Source organism: Protopterus annectens, chromosome 5.part1 (assembly GCF_019279795.1).
Source record: "Protopterus annectens isolate FY-2018-M chromosome 5.part1, PAN1.0, whole genome shotgun sequence".
NCBI classification, from domain to species: domain Eukaryota; kingdom Metazoa; phylum Chordata; order Ceratodontiformes; family Protopteridae; genus Protopterus; species Protopterus annectens.
In genome coordinates this window covers 648,260,738-648,280,112 of record NC_056736.1, presented here as the reverse complement: position 1 = coordinate 648,280,112, position 19,375 = coordinate 648,260,738, and the positions used below count along the sequence as shown (strand labels likewise).

The following is a 19,375-nucleotide window of genomic DNA, read 5'->3' as shown; positions in this document are numbered from 1 at the left end:
AGCACCTTTGGGAGGAAGGTTGGCACTTTTCAAAGAAAATTGGAGTTTAATTACCCAAGACAGATGGATATTGGATATCATACACAGGTTTTATTTCCATACCTTGCCTCCTTTCAAAGGCATGCCAGGCGTTCCTCCTCAACAAAGAATAGAGGCTCACTAGCAAATTTCTCTGTTACTCCAAATAGGGGCCATACAGCGGTCCCTATGCCAGAAGTGGGCCTAGGATTTTATTCTCGCCTGTTCCTAGTACCAAAGAAAGGGAACACGTGGAGACCAATTTTGGACTTATCTATCCTCAACACTTATCTGGACATTCCCAAGTTCAAAATGTTGACGTTACAGCAGCTTTTACCTCTGCTGGGCAAAGATCATTGGATGGTAACTTTGGATCTCAAGGAGGCTTATCTTCATGTTCCTATCAGACTGAGTTGCAGGAAGTATCTGAGCTGGGACTTCTCATTATCAGTTTTCTGCATTGCCCTTTGGCTTATCTACTGCCCAGAGTGTTGTTCTGGCTCCAGTGATAGCTTTCCTCAGGTTAAAAGGAATACAGATCTATCCTTATTTGGACGATTGCCTGATTCTGGCTCAAGGAAGGGCGAGCTTCTTCATCATTTGGATTATGTGATAGCAGTGCTAAGATGCCTGGGGTATTCTGTGAGCGAAATAAAGTCCAGTCTAGTACCCTCTCAGGACATGTGCTTTCTGGGTGTGAGACTGAATACAGCATCCCAGATGGCCTTTTGACCCCGGACAAACAAAAGAATCTTTCCCTTTACTTTCATCAGTTGTCTCATCAGTCCAGACTGACTGCAAGGACAGTCCTTCAAGCCTTCGGGTTCATGGCATCTTGTATTCTGGTGCTTCCCAATGCCAAACTGGATATGAGGAAGCTACAATGGTAACTCAAAGATGTATGGACACAGCACTGCCAGGATTTGGACACTGTCATTCAAATAATACCTTGCATTCAAAAGGAATTGTTGTGGTGGGCTCAGGAATGTCACCTAAACAAGGGACTCTCTGTGACCCGGCCAGAGGCGAGTCAGATTCTAACGACAGATGCCTCAGACAAAGCTTGGGGAGCTCATCTGAATGGAAAGTGGATACAAGACAAGTGGCCTGCCAGACTACAACATCTACATATCAACTTGAAGGAGATGTTAGCAGTCCAGTTTGCATTAATAGCTTTCAAGGATTTACTTCTTCCAGGGCAGGTGTTGATTCTAACAGACAACACAACTGTCATGTGGTACATCAACAAGGAACACATTCTTATCCTCTATGCGGGCAAGCAATGATTTTGTGGGAGACTGCTCTCAGTTTACGGCTAAATCTTCAGGAAAGGTTTCTGGCACAGAACTCCTTAGCAGATGTGTTGAGCAGACAAATTATGGATCCCGTGGAAATTGGATCCTCATGTATTTCAGAAATTGACAGTGTCATGGGGAACTCCAGACATAGATCTGTTCGCTTCTCCACTAAACCACCAGCTGCCAAAGTTTTGCACAAAAGGTTTCATCCCACAGCTTGGAAAGTGGATGCTCTTTCTTTCAATTGGAGCAATCTTCATGTGTATGCCTTTCCGCCTCTGCCTCTCCTCCCAAAGGTACTACTAAAGGCCAGACAAGACAAGCCAAGGATGATTTTGATAGCTCCAGATTGGCCTCGACAGCATTGGTACCCATTACTGAGAAGCCTGACGGAAGCCTCCATGGCCTTTGCCTTGATTCCACACCTGTTGTCTCAGGAGGACAGCCATTTGCTCAATGTCAGCTTCACTCTCTGCACCTAACAGCCTGGCATATTCTGTTTTGAACCATAGTGGGCCTCCACTTCCACAGCAAGTTTTGAATGTTATTTTGGAAGCTAGAAGGCCTAGTACAAGGAAAGTGTAGATAAATGGAAGAGATTTTTATTTTGGAGTGCAGCAAAGTATTTTGATGTTTCTGAGCCTAATTTAAGTGTGGCTCTTCAATATCTTACTGAGTTACTGGACAAAGGTTTGTCCTTCTCTTCTATTAAGGTTCATGCTGCAGCAATTTGGCTCACTATGATTGTGACCCACCACTGTTTTCTCATCCTTTGTTCAAGCAATTTCTTAGAGGGGCAAAGAATATAAGACCCCCACGAAGAGCTCCTACTCCTGCTTGGGATCTCAATTTTGTGTTGGAGAAACTCACTCTACAACCTTTTGAGCCTGCAGCTACTACTGAATTAAAGTTTTATCATGGAAGACTGCTTTTTTGTTGGCTATTACCTCTGCAAGAAGGGTTTCTGAGTTGCAGGCCCTTATGGCGGTTGAGCCTTTCTTAATTTTCCATAAGGATAGGGTATCCTAATCCTTCCTTTATGCCTAAAGTGGTTTCTAGTGTGGCTTTAAACCAAACTATTCATTTGCCTACTTTTTATGCAAATCCCCAAAATAAAGGGGAAAAGATTTTGCACACTTTAGATGTACACAGGCAGTTGCGATATTATTTGGACAGAACTAAAGGGTTCAGGCAGTCTCAGCAGTTATTTGTTTCTTTTGCTTTGAGTTCTCAGGGCAAGCCTGTGTCAAAACAAACTATTTCTAAGTGGATTGGGTTTTGCATTGCTTTCTGTTATTCCCATCATGGCAAGGAGATTCCAGCTGGGATTAGGCCTCATTCCACTAGGGCTACTGCCGACAGCTTTTGAGGGGTGGCAACCAAGGATATTTTGGAGGCAGCTACTTGGAGTTCAGTGCATACTTTCTCTAGGCATTATCACCTTCCACTTTACTCTAAATCCAGGGCTGGTTTTGCCACTGCTGTTTTGCAGGGCATTTTGGCAGCTCCTGCTTCCTTATAGTTTGGCCATCCTCCCTTACCTCTGCTTTGGGATTCTACCCAAGTGTAAGGACTGCAGCAATGTGAGATGAAGAACATAGTACAGTTTTGTACCTACCATAAATGTAGATGTTCAAGATCCACATTGCTGCAGTCCCTCCCTCCTTCCCTCTGTAGTTAGAGGCGGTTGTGTGGGTTGGGTTGTCTATATGATGTATATTGTATATATTGTACATATTTTTAGTGCTAGGATGGTTGGTTGTTTGTTTGCTGTCTTTTGGTTTTGACCTTTATTTTTAGGGTCTTCTGACATCTGGGGCAAGAAAAGACTGAGGATATGGCGTCGGTCATGCGCATTTGTACCCTGACGTCCTGATGTCAGTCAAATGCGCCTTGACCGACGTCAGCCTTATACTTTGATATTCGGGCCGACCGAGGACAGCGGACTACCCAAGTGTAAGGACTGCAGCAATGTGGATCTTCGAACATCTACATTTATGGTAGGTACAAAACTGTACTTTTAAAGGGATTGAGGGACTGTATTATGAGAAAATTAGAGTCGGCTCTGTACACACTGAAAGAGAAGAGAAAATGGGAGGATGTGATGTGAATACACTTCATTCTCAGTGGACATTTTGGAATAGTGGATTTGTGGAATGGCAGATGGGATTTGGACCTCGAATCTTAGTTGGTGTGTGAGAACATTGTAGGTGAAATGCTCTCCTTCATGCTAAAGATGTTGCCTCTTGTATTTGTCACTAGCAGAACTTTTTAACTGGAGACTGAGGGTATTTATGAACTGAATAAGGTCTCCATTACAGAGAAGGTGAAAATGTTATGGAATGTAGTGCCTAACATTGCAAAGATATGGGTTAAAGGTGGCATTGCTAGAATAATTAAAGGAAAATGTGGTTTTAGGGAAGTGGTTGCTACTTAGGGGCTTAATTGCAACACTTGCCAAACTTTATAGGCCATATGTTGACTGCCATTTGCATCTTAGGTTTGTTCATTTGTATGCATGTGCTGATGTTGGACTGGGATTTTTAAATATTTATTCATTTTTGATTTTGGATGAACATCTGCAGTACATTCTTTGAGCAGATTTAAGTACAGAATTCATAGTAAGTTTTCTCTTTCAGGTCAGCATGACGGACCTCTACCACGTCAACATGCAGGATTGTTACCAGAATCCCTTATATGGGCATACATTGTTCAGTTAAGTTCTGCTTTGAGGACAATTCATACTGCAGGTTTAGCTTGTCGTGTCATGGATCCAACAAAGATTCTTATTACTGGCAAATCAAGGTAGATTTCTTTTAATGTAGTTAAGTAGCAGTTTAGAACAGTGTGATTCTGTTTTGTAGAGAATTATCTATAGTGTTCGTTTTCCTTTGAGTAGCTGGAATGTTCTTGCAGGTCAAAGAATCGTTTGTGGTTTATGTCAGTAATGCATTCCTTCTGTATTCCCTTTTTTCCTCTTTTGTAGCTGTGCTGCATTTAAGAATCATTCTGTTTTCCATTACGGAGAGTTACTATCCCCTGAATGAGCTATTTCCCTTGTGTCACTTACTACTTGGTATTAACACCACAGGCAATCAGTAATTCCTCTTACAACAATAATTTCCAGTGCACTTTCTAATTAATTTCTTTGATATAGCCATGTGAGATATTCTGCATACTAGATACGTAACTGAATGTATCTTTAAAAAGAACTAAGTAGTTTGGAGCACAAATATTGTGACAAGCAGTCTAGAGTGAAAGTTGCTGGTAGAAGCATAATGGTGTCTGTTGCACCCTGAATTGTATAACCGTATCTTTTCTTCTGCAGGTCTGAATTGGTGTCAGGAGTATTTTTTCCCCTGTCTGGTATGGAAAACTGCAGTGTAACTGTGTTTGTCTATAAAATAAGTCTATATGGATACACACAAATAACCTCTCCCACAACAATTAGTAAATCATCCAACAAAGAAAGTATCCTTGACTGGATACTTATCAATAGTCATTCCCATATGTATAAGTCTGGTACTCTCCCAGATGAGTTAAGTGATCACTCTCCAACCTTCATTATTAAGCACAAAGCTGACAACCCCCTCCAGCCCACTTACAGATTGACTAGAAACAATGCAAACTTCAACCTTACCAACTTCCAAAGCGAACTAAAAACATGCAACTGGGCAATCCTAAAACAACTGACACTTGAGGATGCTGTTGTATACTTTAACTCCAAATTCCTTACCATCCTTAACTCCCATGCCCCTTCTCGTTCTGTTAGAATAAAAACAAAGATTGCATCGTGGCTTACAAAAAATACCAGAACAAAAATTAAACTTGGAAACACAGCCTGGACCACCTGGCATACAACTAAATCTCCTCTAGACCGGCAGAAATATTGTCAGCTTAGGAATGACTCAAAAAAATCCATTCAATTAGATGAACAAAAATACTACCACAATCTGCAAGTAACTCATCTAAATAAACCTCAAAAACTTTGAGCAGGCCTCAACAAACTTCTTCATCCAGGACAAACCACTACCCCAGCTCCTTCTAATACTACCCAAAAACCTGCAGAAGACATTGCTAATACCTTTAATTGCTTTTTCACTGAGACCATACAGACCCTTGCCAGCCAATTAACTCCCATTTGCTGTAACTCCCTTCCAGCTTCACCTTCTAATCACCACTCCTTTACATTCCAACCAGTACCCACTTCTCTTGTCAGATCCCTTATTAACAATTTCAAACCCACCAGTCTAGCCACTGACTACCTCTCTGCAGAATACCTATAAAAAGCAGCAGACACCATCACATACCCAGTCTCCATATTGATTAACAGAACCCTCACAGAAAACTCCATCCAATCCATCTGGAAAACATCCGATGTTAATCCCACTCCATAAAGGGGCCAGCTCCATTGAACTAACTAATTACAGACCAGTTGCCATTCTTTCCCCTCTGGCCAAAATAATGGAGAAGTGCATCCATAAACAACATTTGCACTATCTTATCCAGAACAATCTACTGGCTAGCTCTCAACATGGCTTTAGGCCATTTCACAGTGCCACCTCTGCTCTCCGCTTTTTCCAACACCATAAACCTCAACAGAAATAATAATAATTTTCCTCAGCCATTTTTCTCGACCTGTCAAAAGCATTTGCTATGGTTAATCACCAGCTACTTATCCATACTCTGAAAACCATTTCATTGGATAACCAAGCTCTTCAGTGGTTCAACTTCTACCTCAGTGGTAGGCGTCAAGCCCGTCCTGTGGCAGAACTATCCACTCTACTACCTGTCACCTTAGGAGTTCCCCAGGGCTCTATTTTAGGGCCCCTTCTATTCTCTATCTTTATTAATGATCTCTGCACCATCATTCCAGAAGCAACATGTATCCAATACGCTGATGACTCTACCCTGATCTGTTCAGCCCTCCTCCTCATCCGACTTGGCTACCTTAACCCAGAAAGCATTCAATTCAGTAGAAAAGTGGCTCTCTGTCACTTGATACTGAATCCCAACAAAACTAAACTATTACTCTTCTCCCCAACCCATAGATCCACTCAACTCCCTTTTACTATAAAATCCAATAATGGCACCCGTATTTCCCCTGATACCAATACCAAACTCTTAGGAGTAGTAGTAGTAGATAACCAGCTCAAATATGATATGAAAGTCAACCAAACTATCAAAAACATTAATAAAAAACTTGGATCTCAACAATCCCTAACCCCATTAGCAAGGTGTGCCATCGCCTGTACTCACCTACTCTCGCCCCTTCTATACGCCTCTCCCATTCTAACCCACCTAAATAAATCTAATCTGTTCAAACTTTCAGGCTGCTACAGCCACACTGCCAGATTCGCTACTGGGTCAGCATATCGCACTCATCACTGCCTAAACCTTATTGACCTAGGGTGGCTAGAATTCCCCAATTTACTTCATTCTAACCAGCTAATAGTCGCTTACAAAGTCGTCAATCAACCTGACAAAACTCCTGGACTAAAAAACATTTTTAATTTGCACAATAATCTCAGGTCACTTCATTCATTCAACAAACTACTTATTCAAACACTCAAATCTAACAACTCAGCTGGGGACTCACTATTTTCTAACTATGTGGGTAGAAATTGGAACACACTCCCTGACGACCTAACCTCAGATCCCCCACTATTCACATTCAAAAAAGACTGAGTATCTTACCACACATTGGCTATGTCCTTGCTCTAAACCAGACTGACTTCTCTACTTCACTGTTCTGAAACCATTTACCTCCCAACATCTCTTGTAGGCCCCAAAAACTTTCTAATCCCCCATAACTTTACCCTTGACCCCACCCTTTCTTGCCCCTCTACTTCTGTTCACCTTTTACTCTTCTGCTTAACTTACTTTTTTATTCTTTCCAATGGTCTACTTAACAGTCATATTATTTAGTTCATTGCACTATTTGTACTTCCGTAAACCATGTATGTTGTTTTTCGTCTAGTTGTTTGTAATCCAAGGCTACTGTTCAATTGCATCTTACTTATGAACTGTGTTGTTGATTGTATATTATTTTCTATCATTATTAATAAGCTAAGTCAAACGATTTAATTGTAATTTCTGTATGTATTGATGGAGCTTTTCTCTCCAGGCCTCCGCTGAAAATGGACATATATCCAGTTGGACTTTCCCAGTCAACAAATGTAAAATAAATACATTTCCTGCTACTGGTTTGATTGCATTGTAGCCGTTTCCTGGTATTTACTCCTTTACAGAGAAACAAGTGAGACTTAGGGACATCTTTTTTATGTCTTTTTTTAATAGCAGGTTACTAGTTTTAACAGCCCTAGAGCCTTTTTAAGCCTAGGCATTCATGCCTCAATTTTTCATTAATCAGTCCTCACAGAATAGAATGGCTTTGGCATATGCCTGTGCCTTAGTGCATCTACAAGCTGCCCCTGTCCATAAGGGACAAAAGTGAGAAGCCAGGGGTGAATTTCAAATTTCCCATCCATTGGTCAAATTTCAGCCTTAAACATTAAAAGTAATTTGTTTAACCCACACGGTTCCACATTTTCCCACTCGCATGAAAAAATGTTTTTTAGTCCACCACCAGAGTGAAAAAGCTTCAGTGAGACAAAACTGTAACCACTATCAACTCTGGATTCAAAAATTTGAGTGGTTTCTCACTGTGATTTACATTAGGAATGAGACCGAAGAAATCCAGTGTGTCGTGCTTCTTTGGAACACAGATGAGGAAACCACTAACATGTTTAACACTTCTTTCAAAAAGGAGTAAATAGACAAAGCTGCAATACTGAAAAGCAAATTCAAGGCTTCCTGAGAGGCAAAGAATCTACCTTATGTGAGATGTTTACTTTTCACGTGTAATCAGTGCTTCCCTTAGAATATGGATGCTTAATGTTATTTGAAGATAGTGTATTTGGTGGACTCTGAGTCATTAATCTGAAGCAGGGCAGCATGTCATAAGAAAGGATTATGTAAGGGGGAAGATTGCTGCAAAAGGATGTACAATGTACGTGCATGTAATGCACGTGAATTCTCAAGTTTGCAACTTCAGAATTCAACTGGAGAGGAGATGGAGTATGAAGTCACAAAGGCAAAACTTTCTTCATTTTCGCCAGCAGAAACCAAAACAAAACTAAACCTAAACGGTACAAAACTTCAGGAAAAAAAAATTTCTGCATCAGTATGTACTTATCAGCAGTATTCCCCTTACTGAGTTCACAGAAGCATTAGAGCCGTTACAGGTAGGTTTGGCAAAAAAAAAAAATGCTTAGTTCAGTGGTATAAATACTATGGCTGAATTAGTTACTAGGATTGGGACTGCTTAAGTTATGCATTTCAGCCTGTGTGGACAGTATTTCTAATGCTACATCAAAAATTGAGCTGCATTTCAAAGACACTGCATCGAAGAAAGTAAAATACTAAGACAGCAGTAGACATATTTTCCGAAAGGGCTTACTTGAAGAAAAAAAAAATCTGCCACTTTAGTAGGTGTTATTTGAGGCGTTCTGTTCCACTATTGCAGTAAACCAAAGGTAAAAGAGTATTTCTTAATAAAAAGAGCACACAGCGCTTTTCATGAAGTGTGATTCGTATCATCTTAGACTAGTTTACATCATGCTAAGGATATTTACCGTTTCATGAAAGTTGTAGTAAACTACCAAGAATTGTCCGGTCTTTACTTAACAAGCTATCAGCTGAAGTTCTTAGCACTCATTGATGTGGAATATGTATCAGCAAGAAGACAATATTCTCTTCTTTGCCAGTCTCCGATTTAAAAAAAAATTTGGTACTTGCGTATTATCGCAACCAGATTTTTAACGGCAATACCGGTTGCTTAACGATCATGAAATATGGTTGTTTTATTACTAAAAAGTTAAATAAGCTTGAAATGCTGCAAAGACATGGATCTGCTTCACTGCTCCACAGCAGGTTGCATGGCCAAAGTGTGTCGCAATGCAAACTGTTTTAATTTGGTAGTAATAGAATGCAGGGGTGCACTTTTCATGCAGATCAAGAAGCGCTGGGTCCAGTTTAGACAGTTCAACCATATAGTAACATAGAAAAGCGTACTCTTAGTAATCCAAGCCTTGCAGGTTATGCAGTATGGCTAGGGTTTTGAAATCCCATAAACCATTTCTACTGTGTAAGTTAAAGAAAATATTCATTACAATCCGGAAAGCATTCCTTTTTCACATGCTGTCAAAATGCCATGGTTGCATACTAAAAGCCTTTCCATAAACAGAGATAACGTAAGAATTATTCTGTGTTTCGACAAATGATACATCACTCTACCTACCCCTTTCCAATACCTATTCCGTAAATGTGAAATGACCCCCCCCATAATGGAAAAGAACAAAAAAAGCAAACTATTTATTCGACAGTCAGACTTGTTTCTAATTTTGTGGGTCAATCAAATAGTTGCAGCACTGGCAATCCTCAGCAAGTGACAGTGAAATTACATGAAATTATTTATAATAAAAAGTCCAACACCATACAAACATAAGGTCTTACCCACAAAAAGTAGTATAATGTAAACAACAACATTTGTACAACATTAATGACCATATGTCATGATCGTTAAGCAACCGTTTTTTTGCCGTTAAAAATCTGGTTGCGATAATACGCAAGTACCAAAAATTTTTTTCAGATACTCTTTCCTACTATTCTCCTCTTTGCTGGTCTCAGATTTAAAAAAAAAATCAGCTACTCTTTCCTACTGAGGAGTGTTTTTTGTAACAGTTGCACATATCAAATTGATGATTACAAATCTAAAAATATTATTTTTGACCAGCTTTTTGCTTTCAAGCCTGACTGAAAATGTATGTGTAATTGCATATTGCGTTAGTAAAACCTGATGTTTTTTCTCCCTTTCTGGGCTGTTGGAAGTAGTTGTGAATACTGCTTGTTATTTTGGTTGTCACATTATTAAACATCCCTAGAAGAAAAATATGTGGTTTCATTCAGTGGGTCCTGTAATCAGTCTGTTTCAAATAGCAGTATTTTTACCTTACTTATACTACTGTGTTGTTTCTAGAAATTTTCCTGTATATCTTTGTCCTGTTATCATAGTCAGCAAACTGGTTTATTTTCCAACTGATTAGGCTATATTATTTTTTTCTCTGTGTGGGGTGTCTGGAATTCTGCATGGGTTAAACTATGAATTAATATACATTCCTCTGTTAAGGTAGCTAGTTTGTAAAGTATTTTTATTTAGGATCCATTGCTAAAAATTCATTTTATTTTTTTCTCTCTGTGCACAAAAGCAATATGTCCAGCACTTGCCTCAGAGGTATATGTGGTTACCACATGTGCACAAGACAATTGACATTGCAAGAATGAGCAAAACACTATTCTGTTGAACTTTTATTTAGAGGAACTAAGAGAAACAGTCACATTTTCCATTCTTTGCAATTTTTTGTAGCCATGACTTACAGTCTAAACAAGATTTGATGATAGATTTTAGGTGTCCTAGCTATATAAAAGGTTTTAACAAGAATATAATTTTTAATATTAAAAGCATTACTTTTTTACTGCAAGTAAGCTGGGAGATGAAATTATTTTATGGCATGTTCCAGTAGAGATTCGTAAATTGTATTTAATTTTTATTCTTAATACACATTAGTTAAAATTCCTCCAGTGCTTAGTATAAGCTCTTCCTATGCATTGCACTTTTATCTGACTTGTTTTTCACATTTTCCCAAGTAAATCCAAATTTAACACTCTGCTCATGCTTTATATGCAACATATGCCTGAGTTTTGTTTTCATATTATGTCTCTTTTACTAAGATCCTGGGTTACTGTTTACAGTAGTATGTTATAACTCATCCTTTCCCCAATGCACATCCTGGTACTGCAGATGTACTTATTGCTACTTTGATTGCTGCTGATCTTCGTGTTTCACTGTTGTAGTCATTACATTTGGGTAATCCTGCTGGCAGGTTGCCCTCAGTTGGCCTGAATTCCAAAGTCCTGGGTCCTGCGTCGGCCCTTCCCTGACGTCAGGTCGTCAGGGGTATAAAAGAAGCGGCTGACACCATTTTCTTTAGTTTCTCTTGCCGCACGGTGCCCAAAGCAGAAGCAGTTTGCAAGTGCCGGTCGGCCGACTCCTGAGATTTTCGTGTTTGAGTTTCAGATCCGAAGTCTTCAATAAATCTAAGTACCCCGTTGGGGAAACTTTTTTCTTGCTGCAGACCGATGTCAGAAAAAGTAAATAATTGTATTTCTTGTGGAAAGCAAATACCTCATAAGGATTTTCACTCTTACTGTATTCCTTGCTTAGGCCCTGATCACAATGTTTCTGGTTGTCGGTTTTGTGCTAGATTTAACCAACGCACTGTTAAGCGTCGGTATGATTTTGCTTTAAACTATTTTGGACGCCAGTTTAATTATCCAGAAATGTCATTGGATGGCCATCCGACTACCGGAGTTCACAAAAAATGCAAAGAAAAGGAGAGAGAGAGACAACCGAGGCCCAAAACAGATGAAGCTTCTCCTAAGCCAGTCACCGGTTCGCCGGTTCTCAGTGGGGCGCTTTCGCAGCCCCTGACGCTGCTACTTTAGAGTCACAGGCCGCTACCGACTCCCACGTGGAGTCGGCCTTGCCAGTGGAAACTCAAGGTATTGGAGCCTCGGATACTATTCCTTCAGATGGGTCCGGAGCCGCTGAGCAGGCACCGGCTTCTGAGGATGTATTCAGACCTAAACATATTTACATTAAACTGACTTCAGCTTCAAAGGCAAAGACTAAAGCAAAGAAACAAACTCAAGAGCCACGTGGTCAGGCCTCTATGCCCAAAAAGCAGATGCTCAAAATGGCTGAAGACTTGATTACCTTGATCAGGGGTTCCCATCCCCCTCCTGATAAGAGGTCTAGGCAAGAGACTGACTGAATCTTCAGATCAAGTTTCCATTTCTTCTGATCAGGAATATTCTCTCCCCCCCCCTATGAGGTTTCTGATGCTGAAGAATCTATACCTTCAGCCTCTCCTCCAGAAGACTATTTTTTGGGGAAACCTTGCATACCATGAGGGAGCATTTCCACTGGGAGAGCCAAGATTTTTAGAATGTAAAAAGAGGCTCAGTGATTTCCTTTTACTACCTCAACGCAGGCCACTAGCCATTCCACCTGTGTTAGACATTGTAGATGATGTGTTTTTGGAGTCTAGACTTGCCCCTGACTCCTTACCTCCAGCTCCTGTTAAGCATGACAGATATTACAGGGTTCCTGACTCTCATAAATTCCTTTTTAAAAACCCTGCTGCAGACCCAGAAACTGTTTCACAGGGTCCCAAAGGAGTTGATGCTTCCACTGCAAAAAACCCTACCCCCTCTGACAGAGATTCTACGGCACTGGATAGATGGGGAGAAAAAAGGTTTACACATCTGCTACCTTGGCTATAAGGGCCTTAAACTGTCAGTTTCATATGCTCAAATATCAGCAACATGTCATGGCATTGCTTAAACAGAAAATGTTGGTAAACTCTGAATGTGCAGAAAACAAGGAAATGCGGGATTTATTGCATGCAGCTGAACAAGTTGGAAAGCATACTTTGCAATGTGGTTTTGATTCTTTGGAGGCCTCCTGCAGGGCCGCAGTTATGGGTTCTGTGATTAGGAGGCATGCTTGGTTAAAGGAACAAAATCTGCCTGATCGTGTCAAAGTTAAATTATTAGATGCACCTTTACAGCATGATACTTTGTTTGGTGTTAAGGCAGAAGAGGTGTTAAAGAAAATGGAGGACAAAGCCAAATCTAGGCAAACTGTCAAAGATTTTTTACAAGTACAGCCACTTAGGTTTAGTAGATATTGGCCAACAAAGAATTTGTCCTTTCCTGTGTCAGACAGACCTCAAAGGGGCAGATCCAGACGCCCTAGAGGCAGATCCCAGGCGCAAGGTTCATACAGGTCAAAGCAATGGGGTGCTTCTACCTCCAAAGTTGGAGAAGACAAATCACAACCATACAGGAAACAGTCCCAATGACTTCCCCCTGGCAGCACCCTTAAGGGTAAAATTAGCACTTTTTTCTCAAAACTGGCACATCATAACCCAGGACAAGTGGGTTCTAAATATCGTGTCACAAGGCTTGCAAGTTCAATTTCCATACCCTGCCAAAGGCAAACGGCTGGCCAGATCTGCCAAAAAATCAATGGGCAGAGGCACAAAAACAAGTTTCATCCCTCATGGACATGGGGGCCATTCAACAAGTACCAGAGCAAGAGCAGATACAAGGATTTTACTCAAGACTGTTCTTGGTACCCAGAAAGGACAAGGCCTGGAGGCCAATACTGGACCTATCTACTCTGAACACATTCCTGGATATACCAAAATTCCTGGATATACCAAAATTCAAGATGTTGACTTTGCAGCAGCTTCTGCCCATGCTGGGCAAGAATGCTTGGCTTGTGACTTTAGACCAAAAAGAGGCATACCTGCATGTCCCATTCAGACAAATTTACAGAAGATACCTCAGATTCAAGGCTGGTTCAATGCATTGCCAATTCTCTGCACTGCCCTTTGGCTTATCTACTGCGCCCAGGGTCTTTACAAAGTGCCTGGCACCAGTAATTGCATTCTGCAGACAAAGAGGAATACAAATATCTACTTACTTGGACGACTGTCTACTTCAAGCAGAGAACAAGGACATTCTTCTACAGCATCTGGCGTTTGTGAAAATACTTCTAACATGCCTAGGTTATACAGTCAATGAAAAGAAATCGAAACTAGTACCCTCTCAAGAGATATAATATTCCTGGGTGCAAGCTTAAATACAACTGCCCAGATGGCTTATCTCATGCCAGACAAACAAAGGCAACTGACTACCTACTTCAAAATGTTGGCAACAAAGGCCCAGTTATCTGCAAGAAAAATTCTGCAGGCTTTGGGCTTCATGGCATCCTGCATCTTACTAATTCCATATGCAAGACTGCATATGAGGAAACTTCAATGGTACCTAAAAAGTGTTTGGACTCAACATCACCACAGCCTGGAAGCTATGATTACTCTCATTCCCTGCCTGCAACAGGAGTTTCGATGGTGGGCAAAGGCTCGTCACCAAAACAAGGGACAGCCATTCACATTACCCCCAGCCAGGCAGACACTAACAACGGATGCATCAGATTATGCCTAGGGGGCCCACATGGCAGGAAAATGCATTTAGGGCACATGGACCTCAAACCAAATGCATCTACATATCAATCAAAAAGAGATGCTAGCTGTTCAAAATGCCCTGACAGCCTTCAAGGACCTACTTCATCCGGGACAACTACTGATAAAGACAGACAACACCACGGTCATGTGGTGTATAAACAAGCAGGGGGGCACACATTCTTACCCCCTCGCAGACTAGCCATGACTTTGTGGGACACAGCATTGACTTGCCAAGTACATCTGCAGGCACAATTCCTGCCAGGAAGGAAAAATACTCTGGCAGACGAACTAAGCAGAAACCTCATGGGTCCCCACGAGTGGCAGCTGGATTCACAAGTCTTCAGCATGATAACAAGGAAATGGGGATGCCCGGACATAGATCTATTCGCCTCCCCTCACAACTACCAACTAAAAAGATTCTGCACAAGGATATATCACAGACAGGCATAGAAAGTGGACACCCTATCTTTCAGCTGGAAAAACCTATCAGTATATGCCTTTCCCCCACTGCCTCTCCTCCCCAAGGTACCCTAAAGGTCAAACAGGAAAAGTCAAAGATGATACTAATTGCCCCAGACTGGCCCTGCCAGTACTGGTTTCCAGTGCTAAGGAACTTGTCTCTATGCCCAGCTTGGACCTTACCTCAAATGCCTCATCTACTGTCCCAGCAAAACAATCAGATCCTGCACAGCCAACTCAGCACTTTAAACCTGGCGGCATGGCAGTTAATGTAGTCATACAAAACACACCTCTCAGTAAAGCTGTGATGGATGTCATTTTGGAAGCCAGAAGGCCTAGTACTAGAAAATCTTATGTTGGAAAATGGAAGAGATTCTGTGCTTGGAACCACTCACAAGGAACTGATACAGCTGTGCCAAATATACCTCAGATTTTGCAATACTTAACTGAGATGCTGGACAAAGGCCTGTCTTTTTCATCTATTAAAATTCATGCCTCTGCCATTTCGGCTCATTACAATACAGAGCCACCAATCTTTTCTCATCCCTTATTAAAGCAGTACCTCAGAGGAGCCAAAAATTTAAGGCCTCCAAGGAGATCACCAATGCCAGCATGGGACCTCAACTATGTCTTGGAAAAACACACCCTGCCTCCTTTTGAGCCAGCTGCTACTGCTGATATAAAGTTTTTATCTTGGAAAACAGCTCTGCTCCTAGCAATATAACTTCTGCAAGACGAGTTTCAGAGCTACAGGCACTCATGGCTGTGGAACCTTTTATCATTTTTTATCCGGACAGGGTCTCTCTGAGGACAAACCCAACATTTATGCCTAAGGTGGTTTCCAGTGTGGCTCTTAACCAAACTATTCATCTGCCAACTTTTTATCCAAATCCACAGAACAAGGGGGAGAGAATTCTGCATTCTTTGGACGTACACAGACAGCTTAGATTCTACTTGGAGAGAACCAACGTTTTCAGAAAGACAGAGCAATTACTAGTGGCATATGCTGCAGGATCACAAAGCAGACTATTTCAAAGTGGATAGGCCACTGCATTCATTTTTGCTACTTATACCATGGCAAGCCAGTGCCCAAGGGCATTAGGCCACATTCAACCAAAGCTGCAGCCACTTCAGCAGCCTTTCTCAGGGGAGTACCAACCAAGGACATTTTAGAGGCTGCTACTTGGAGTTCAGTGCACACCTTTACAAAGCACTATCATCTGCCACTCTACTCTAAGTCCAGGGCAGGCTTTGCCACTGCAGTTCTGCAGGGCCTCATAGCTGCTCCTAATGTTGTTTAGCTCCAGCCTCCCAACCATAGCTTTGGGACTCTACCCAATTGTAATGACTGCAACAGTGAATACACTCGAACATCTACATTTATGGTAAGTATACACAACTGTACTTTAATGTATTTAGTATATTTCAACTGCTGATTCCTTTACCGCTTTGAACTGTGGGTATTGTAATTTGCGGTTTAAAATTATAGCTACTCAGTGTTTTTCTTATGCTGTGTAGGACAGTGGTGAAAATGTGCACCTAAAATGGTGAACTCCCTCTGTATTTAATTTTGATTGTGGACCATATTGCTAAATTGCTAAGTGATGTCCTACACATTTGGCTCCCCCCAGACAGCATAGTCAAGGAATTGCTTATCCGATAGTAAACTTCCCGTTCATTTTTGATTGGGTCATAAACCGTATTCCTAGAATGCTAGGTGTGATGTCTTGAACAGTTGACTCTGCAGGCAGCATAATTAAGGAATTGCTGGTCCAACAGTAAGCACTACATTTAATCAGATTTGACTGAATCACAGATCAAATGGCTAGAGTGTTAGGTTACATCTTGTACAGTTAACTCTCCCCAAACAGCACAGTCAAGCAACTGCTGGTGCAATGATGAATTCCCCCCTTTCATTTTCACTGGGTTGCTGACCTTTTCACTGAAGTGCTAGGTGATGTCTTGCACAGTTAGGTAATTAGTGGCCAACAGTGAACTTGCCTTTAATCAGTTTTACTGGATTATGGATCATGTTGCTACAGTACTAGATGATGTCTTTCACAGTCGACTTTCTTCAAACAGCATAGTTGAGGAGTTGCTGGTCCAACAAGTGAACTCTCCTTTTATTCAATTTTGATTGGATAGCTGGCTGTATTGTTAGAATGCTGGGTAACATCCTGCATAGTGTGCTACCCCCATATCACAATAGTGGGATTTCTAGTGTAACCGTGAACTCTGCCTTTAATTTTGACTGGATCACAAACCCTATTGTTAATGCTAGGCAACAGCCGGCCCAGTTGGCTCTCTTTAGTTTGCATAGTCAAGGAATTCCTGTCCAACACTGAACTCCTCCTTTTACTGTTGACTAGCTCATGGACTTAGTTGCTCAAGTGTTCGGTGACCTCCGTAAACTGCATGGTCAAGGAATTTCTAGTCTGTCAGTGAGCTCCCCTTGATTAGTTTTAACTGAATCACAGACTGTATTGGTATAGTGTTAGGTGTCTAAAATTGTACTGCATCTAGCACAATACCTAAAACTAGTTTGAAGGGATCATTTGCACTACCTGATAACTGGCTGTGTAGTTGCCCTGTTTGGAGATTGTCTGGTTTGCATCACATCATGTCCTTATTAACCATTGTTTATTTGGCCGCATCAGTTCTGTATTGGTCTCAATCTACACTGAACTGAGGGTAAGCTACTCTGTATGCTCAGTATTACTGAGCTGAATATTGCATGCCCCCCTTATTTATTTATGTTTGGTGATGGTGGTAGTGCAACTAGATCAGCACCAGACCCGCACATAACTTGAGTTCTAATGAACTATTTTTGGTGACTGCTGGCCCTTTCTGTATTCCATCAAGAATTGGTTACTACGAATGGTATACCCTGATGATGGAGATTGTAGCAGGCAGATGCTAACTGCGACTGTATGCACATAGCCTGGCTGATTGGCTAATGCATTTACTTACTGGGGGACTGAGTTGCCACTTTGTTCTTTTTCAAACAGTTCACTCCACTTGCCAGTTTCTCCTTTGTCCCTAGAGAGAAATTCTAGCTGTTTTTAGTGTTTTAGGGCCTTCTACGGGTATGTTTTGTAATGTGATGTACAGAATCAGCACAAGCACTAATATTTCATAGACTTAGGGACTCTTCTACATATTGTTTGATTGCACTAAGTAACACACAATGGGTCACATGTTTTGTATTTGCAGTCTGTTTAGAAGAAATTTGTGTATTAATTCTAGTGTTGTACTGAAGATGTTTTGTTCACAGGAACAACATGGATTACAGATTTGCCTAAGTTGCTTCTTGACCAGGTGTGTTAATCAGTTGTTTTAGTTTTATTAGGTTGTTGTTCACTGAAGACTGCAGTGTTAAACAGTTGGAAGTCTCTATTTAGAGCAGCTTTTGATATTGTTTATGCTTGAGTCTTTGTGTTATTTGCTTTCCTATACAGTTAGACTTGCATGCTTGTTGTTGCTTTTTATATCTGAATGAGATTTTACATTTTCGTACCCTTTTACTCCTTTAATGTGTTTCTCACAGGTGAAATCCTGCACAGTCACCTTACCACACATACAGCATGTTTGAGTAACTGTCAGTTCAACTGAAATACCCCTTTAATTAACTTGGATTGTTTGACTGAATTGCAGACCCTATTTCTAGAGGACTAGGTATCTGTGTTTACCATACTGTCTAGCTCTGGTTTGGGAGTGGTGGTGCTTATTGCACTGCCTGGCAACTGGTTAACTGACCCAAAATACTTGCAGCACTAGTACATGGGTGCCGATTTATAGTAAAATTAGTTCAGCTACTGTTCATGCTCAGTATTATTGAGTACTGCTTACTCTCTCCTCTTCTTTTTTGTGGTAGTAGTGTAAGTAGCTCAGGGCAGCCGTGGTGGTGCAGTGGTTAGCATTGCCGCCTCACAGCAAGAGGTTCTCCGGTTTGATCCTTGGCTGGGTGCCTTCTGTGCAGAGTCTGCATGTCCTCCCTGTGGTTGCGTGGGTTTCCTTCGGGTGCTCCGGTTTCCTCCCACATCCCAAAGACATGCTGTAGGTGGATTGGACACTCTAAATTGGCCCTAGTGTGAGTGCTTGTGTGTGTGTGCCTTCTGTGGAAGGTTGGGTGCCGGGCTGGCAACTCGACACCATAAAACTCCACTGCCAATCATGAGCGGACAGGTGATTCGCTGTGGCGACCCCTAACTGGGAAAAGCCGAAATAAGAAGTGTAAGTAGCTCAGCAGTGCATGTATAAATGAATTTTAATAAACTCTTTAGTAACTACTTGCCATATCTGTATTTGAAGAATTGGTCTAGTGGCTTACCTGCCTCTAGAGGTTGTGGAGTGCAGATGCCAAAGTTGACTGGATACAAATACTTGCAATGATTGGCTACCATGTTTGGTCATTAGTGGGTCAGTTCACTTTCCCCCATGTGCTAT

The 19,375-nt window shown here is 41.3% G+C and overlaps 1 protein-coding gene across 1 annotated transcript in view; it reads left to right on the top strand.

Moving 5' to 3' along the window:
• PAN3 (poly(A) specific ribonuclease subunit PAN3) overlaps positions 1-19,375 on the top strand; it is a 2,193,201-nt gene that overhangs the window by 1,256,062 nt on the left and 917,764 nt on the right. Inside the window, exon 12 of the mRNA XM_044073269.1 lies at positions 3,956-4,121. Within this exon, the coding sequence (XP_043929204.1) occupies positions 3,956-4,121 (166 nt within the window). The remainder of the gene's footprint in view (positions 1-3,955; positions 4,122-19,375) is intronic.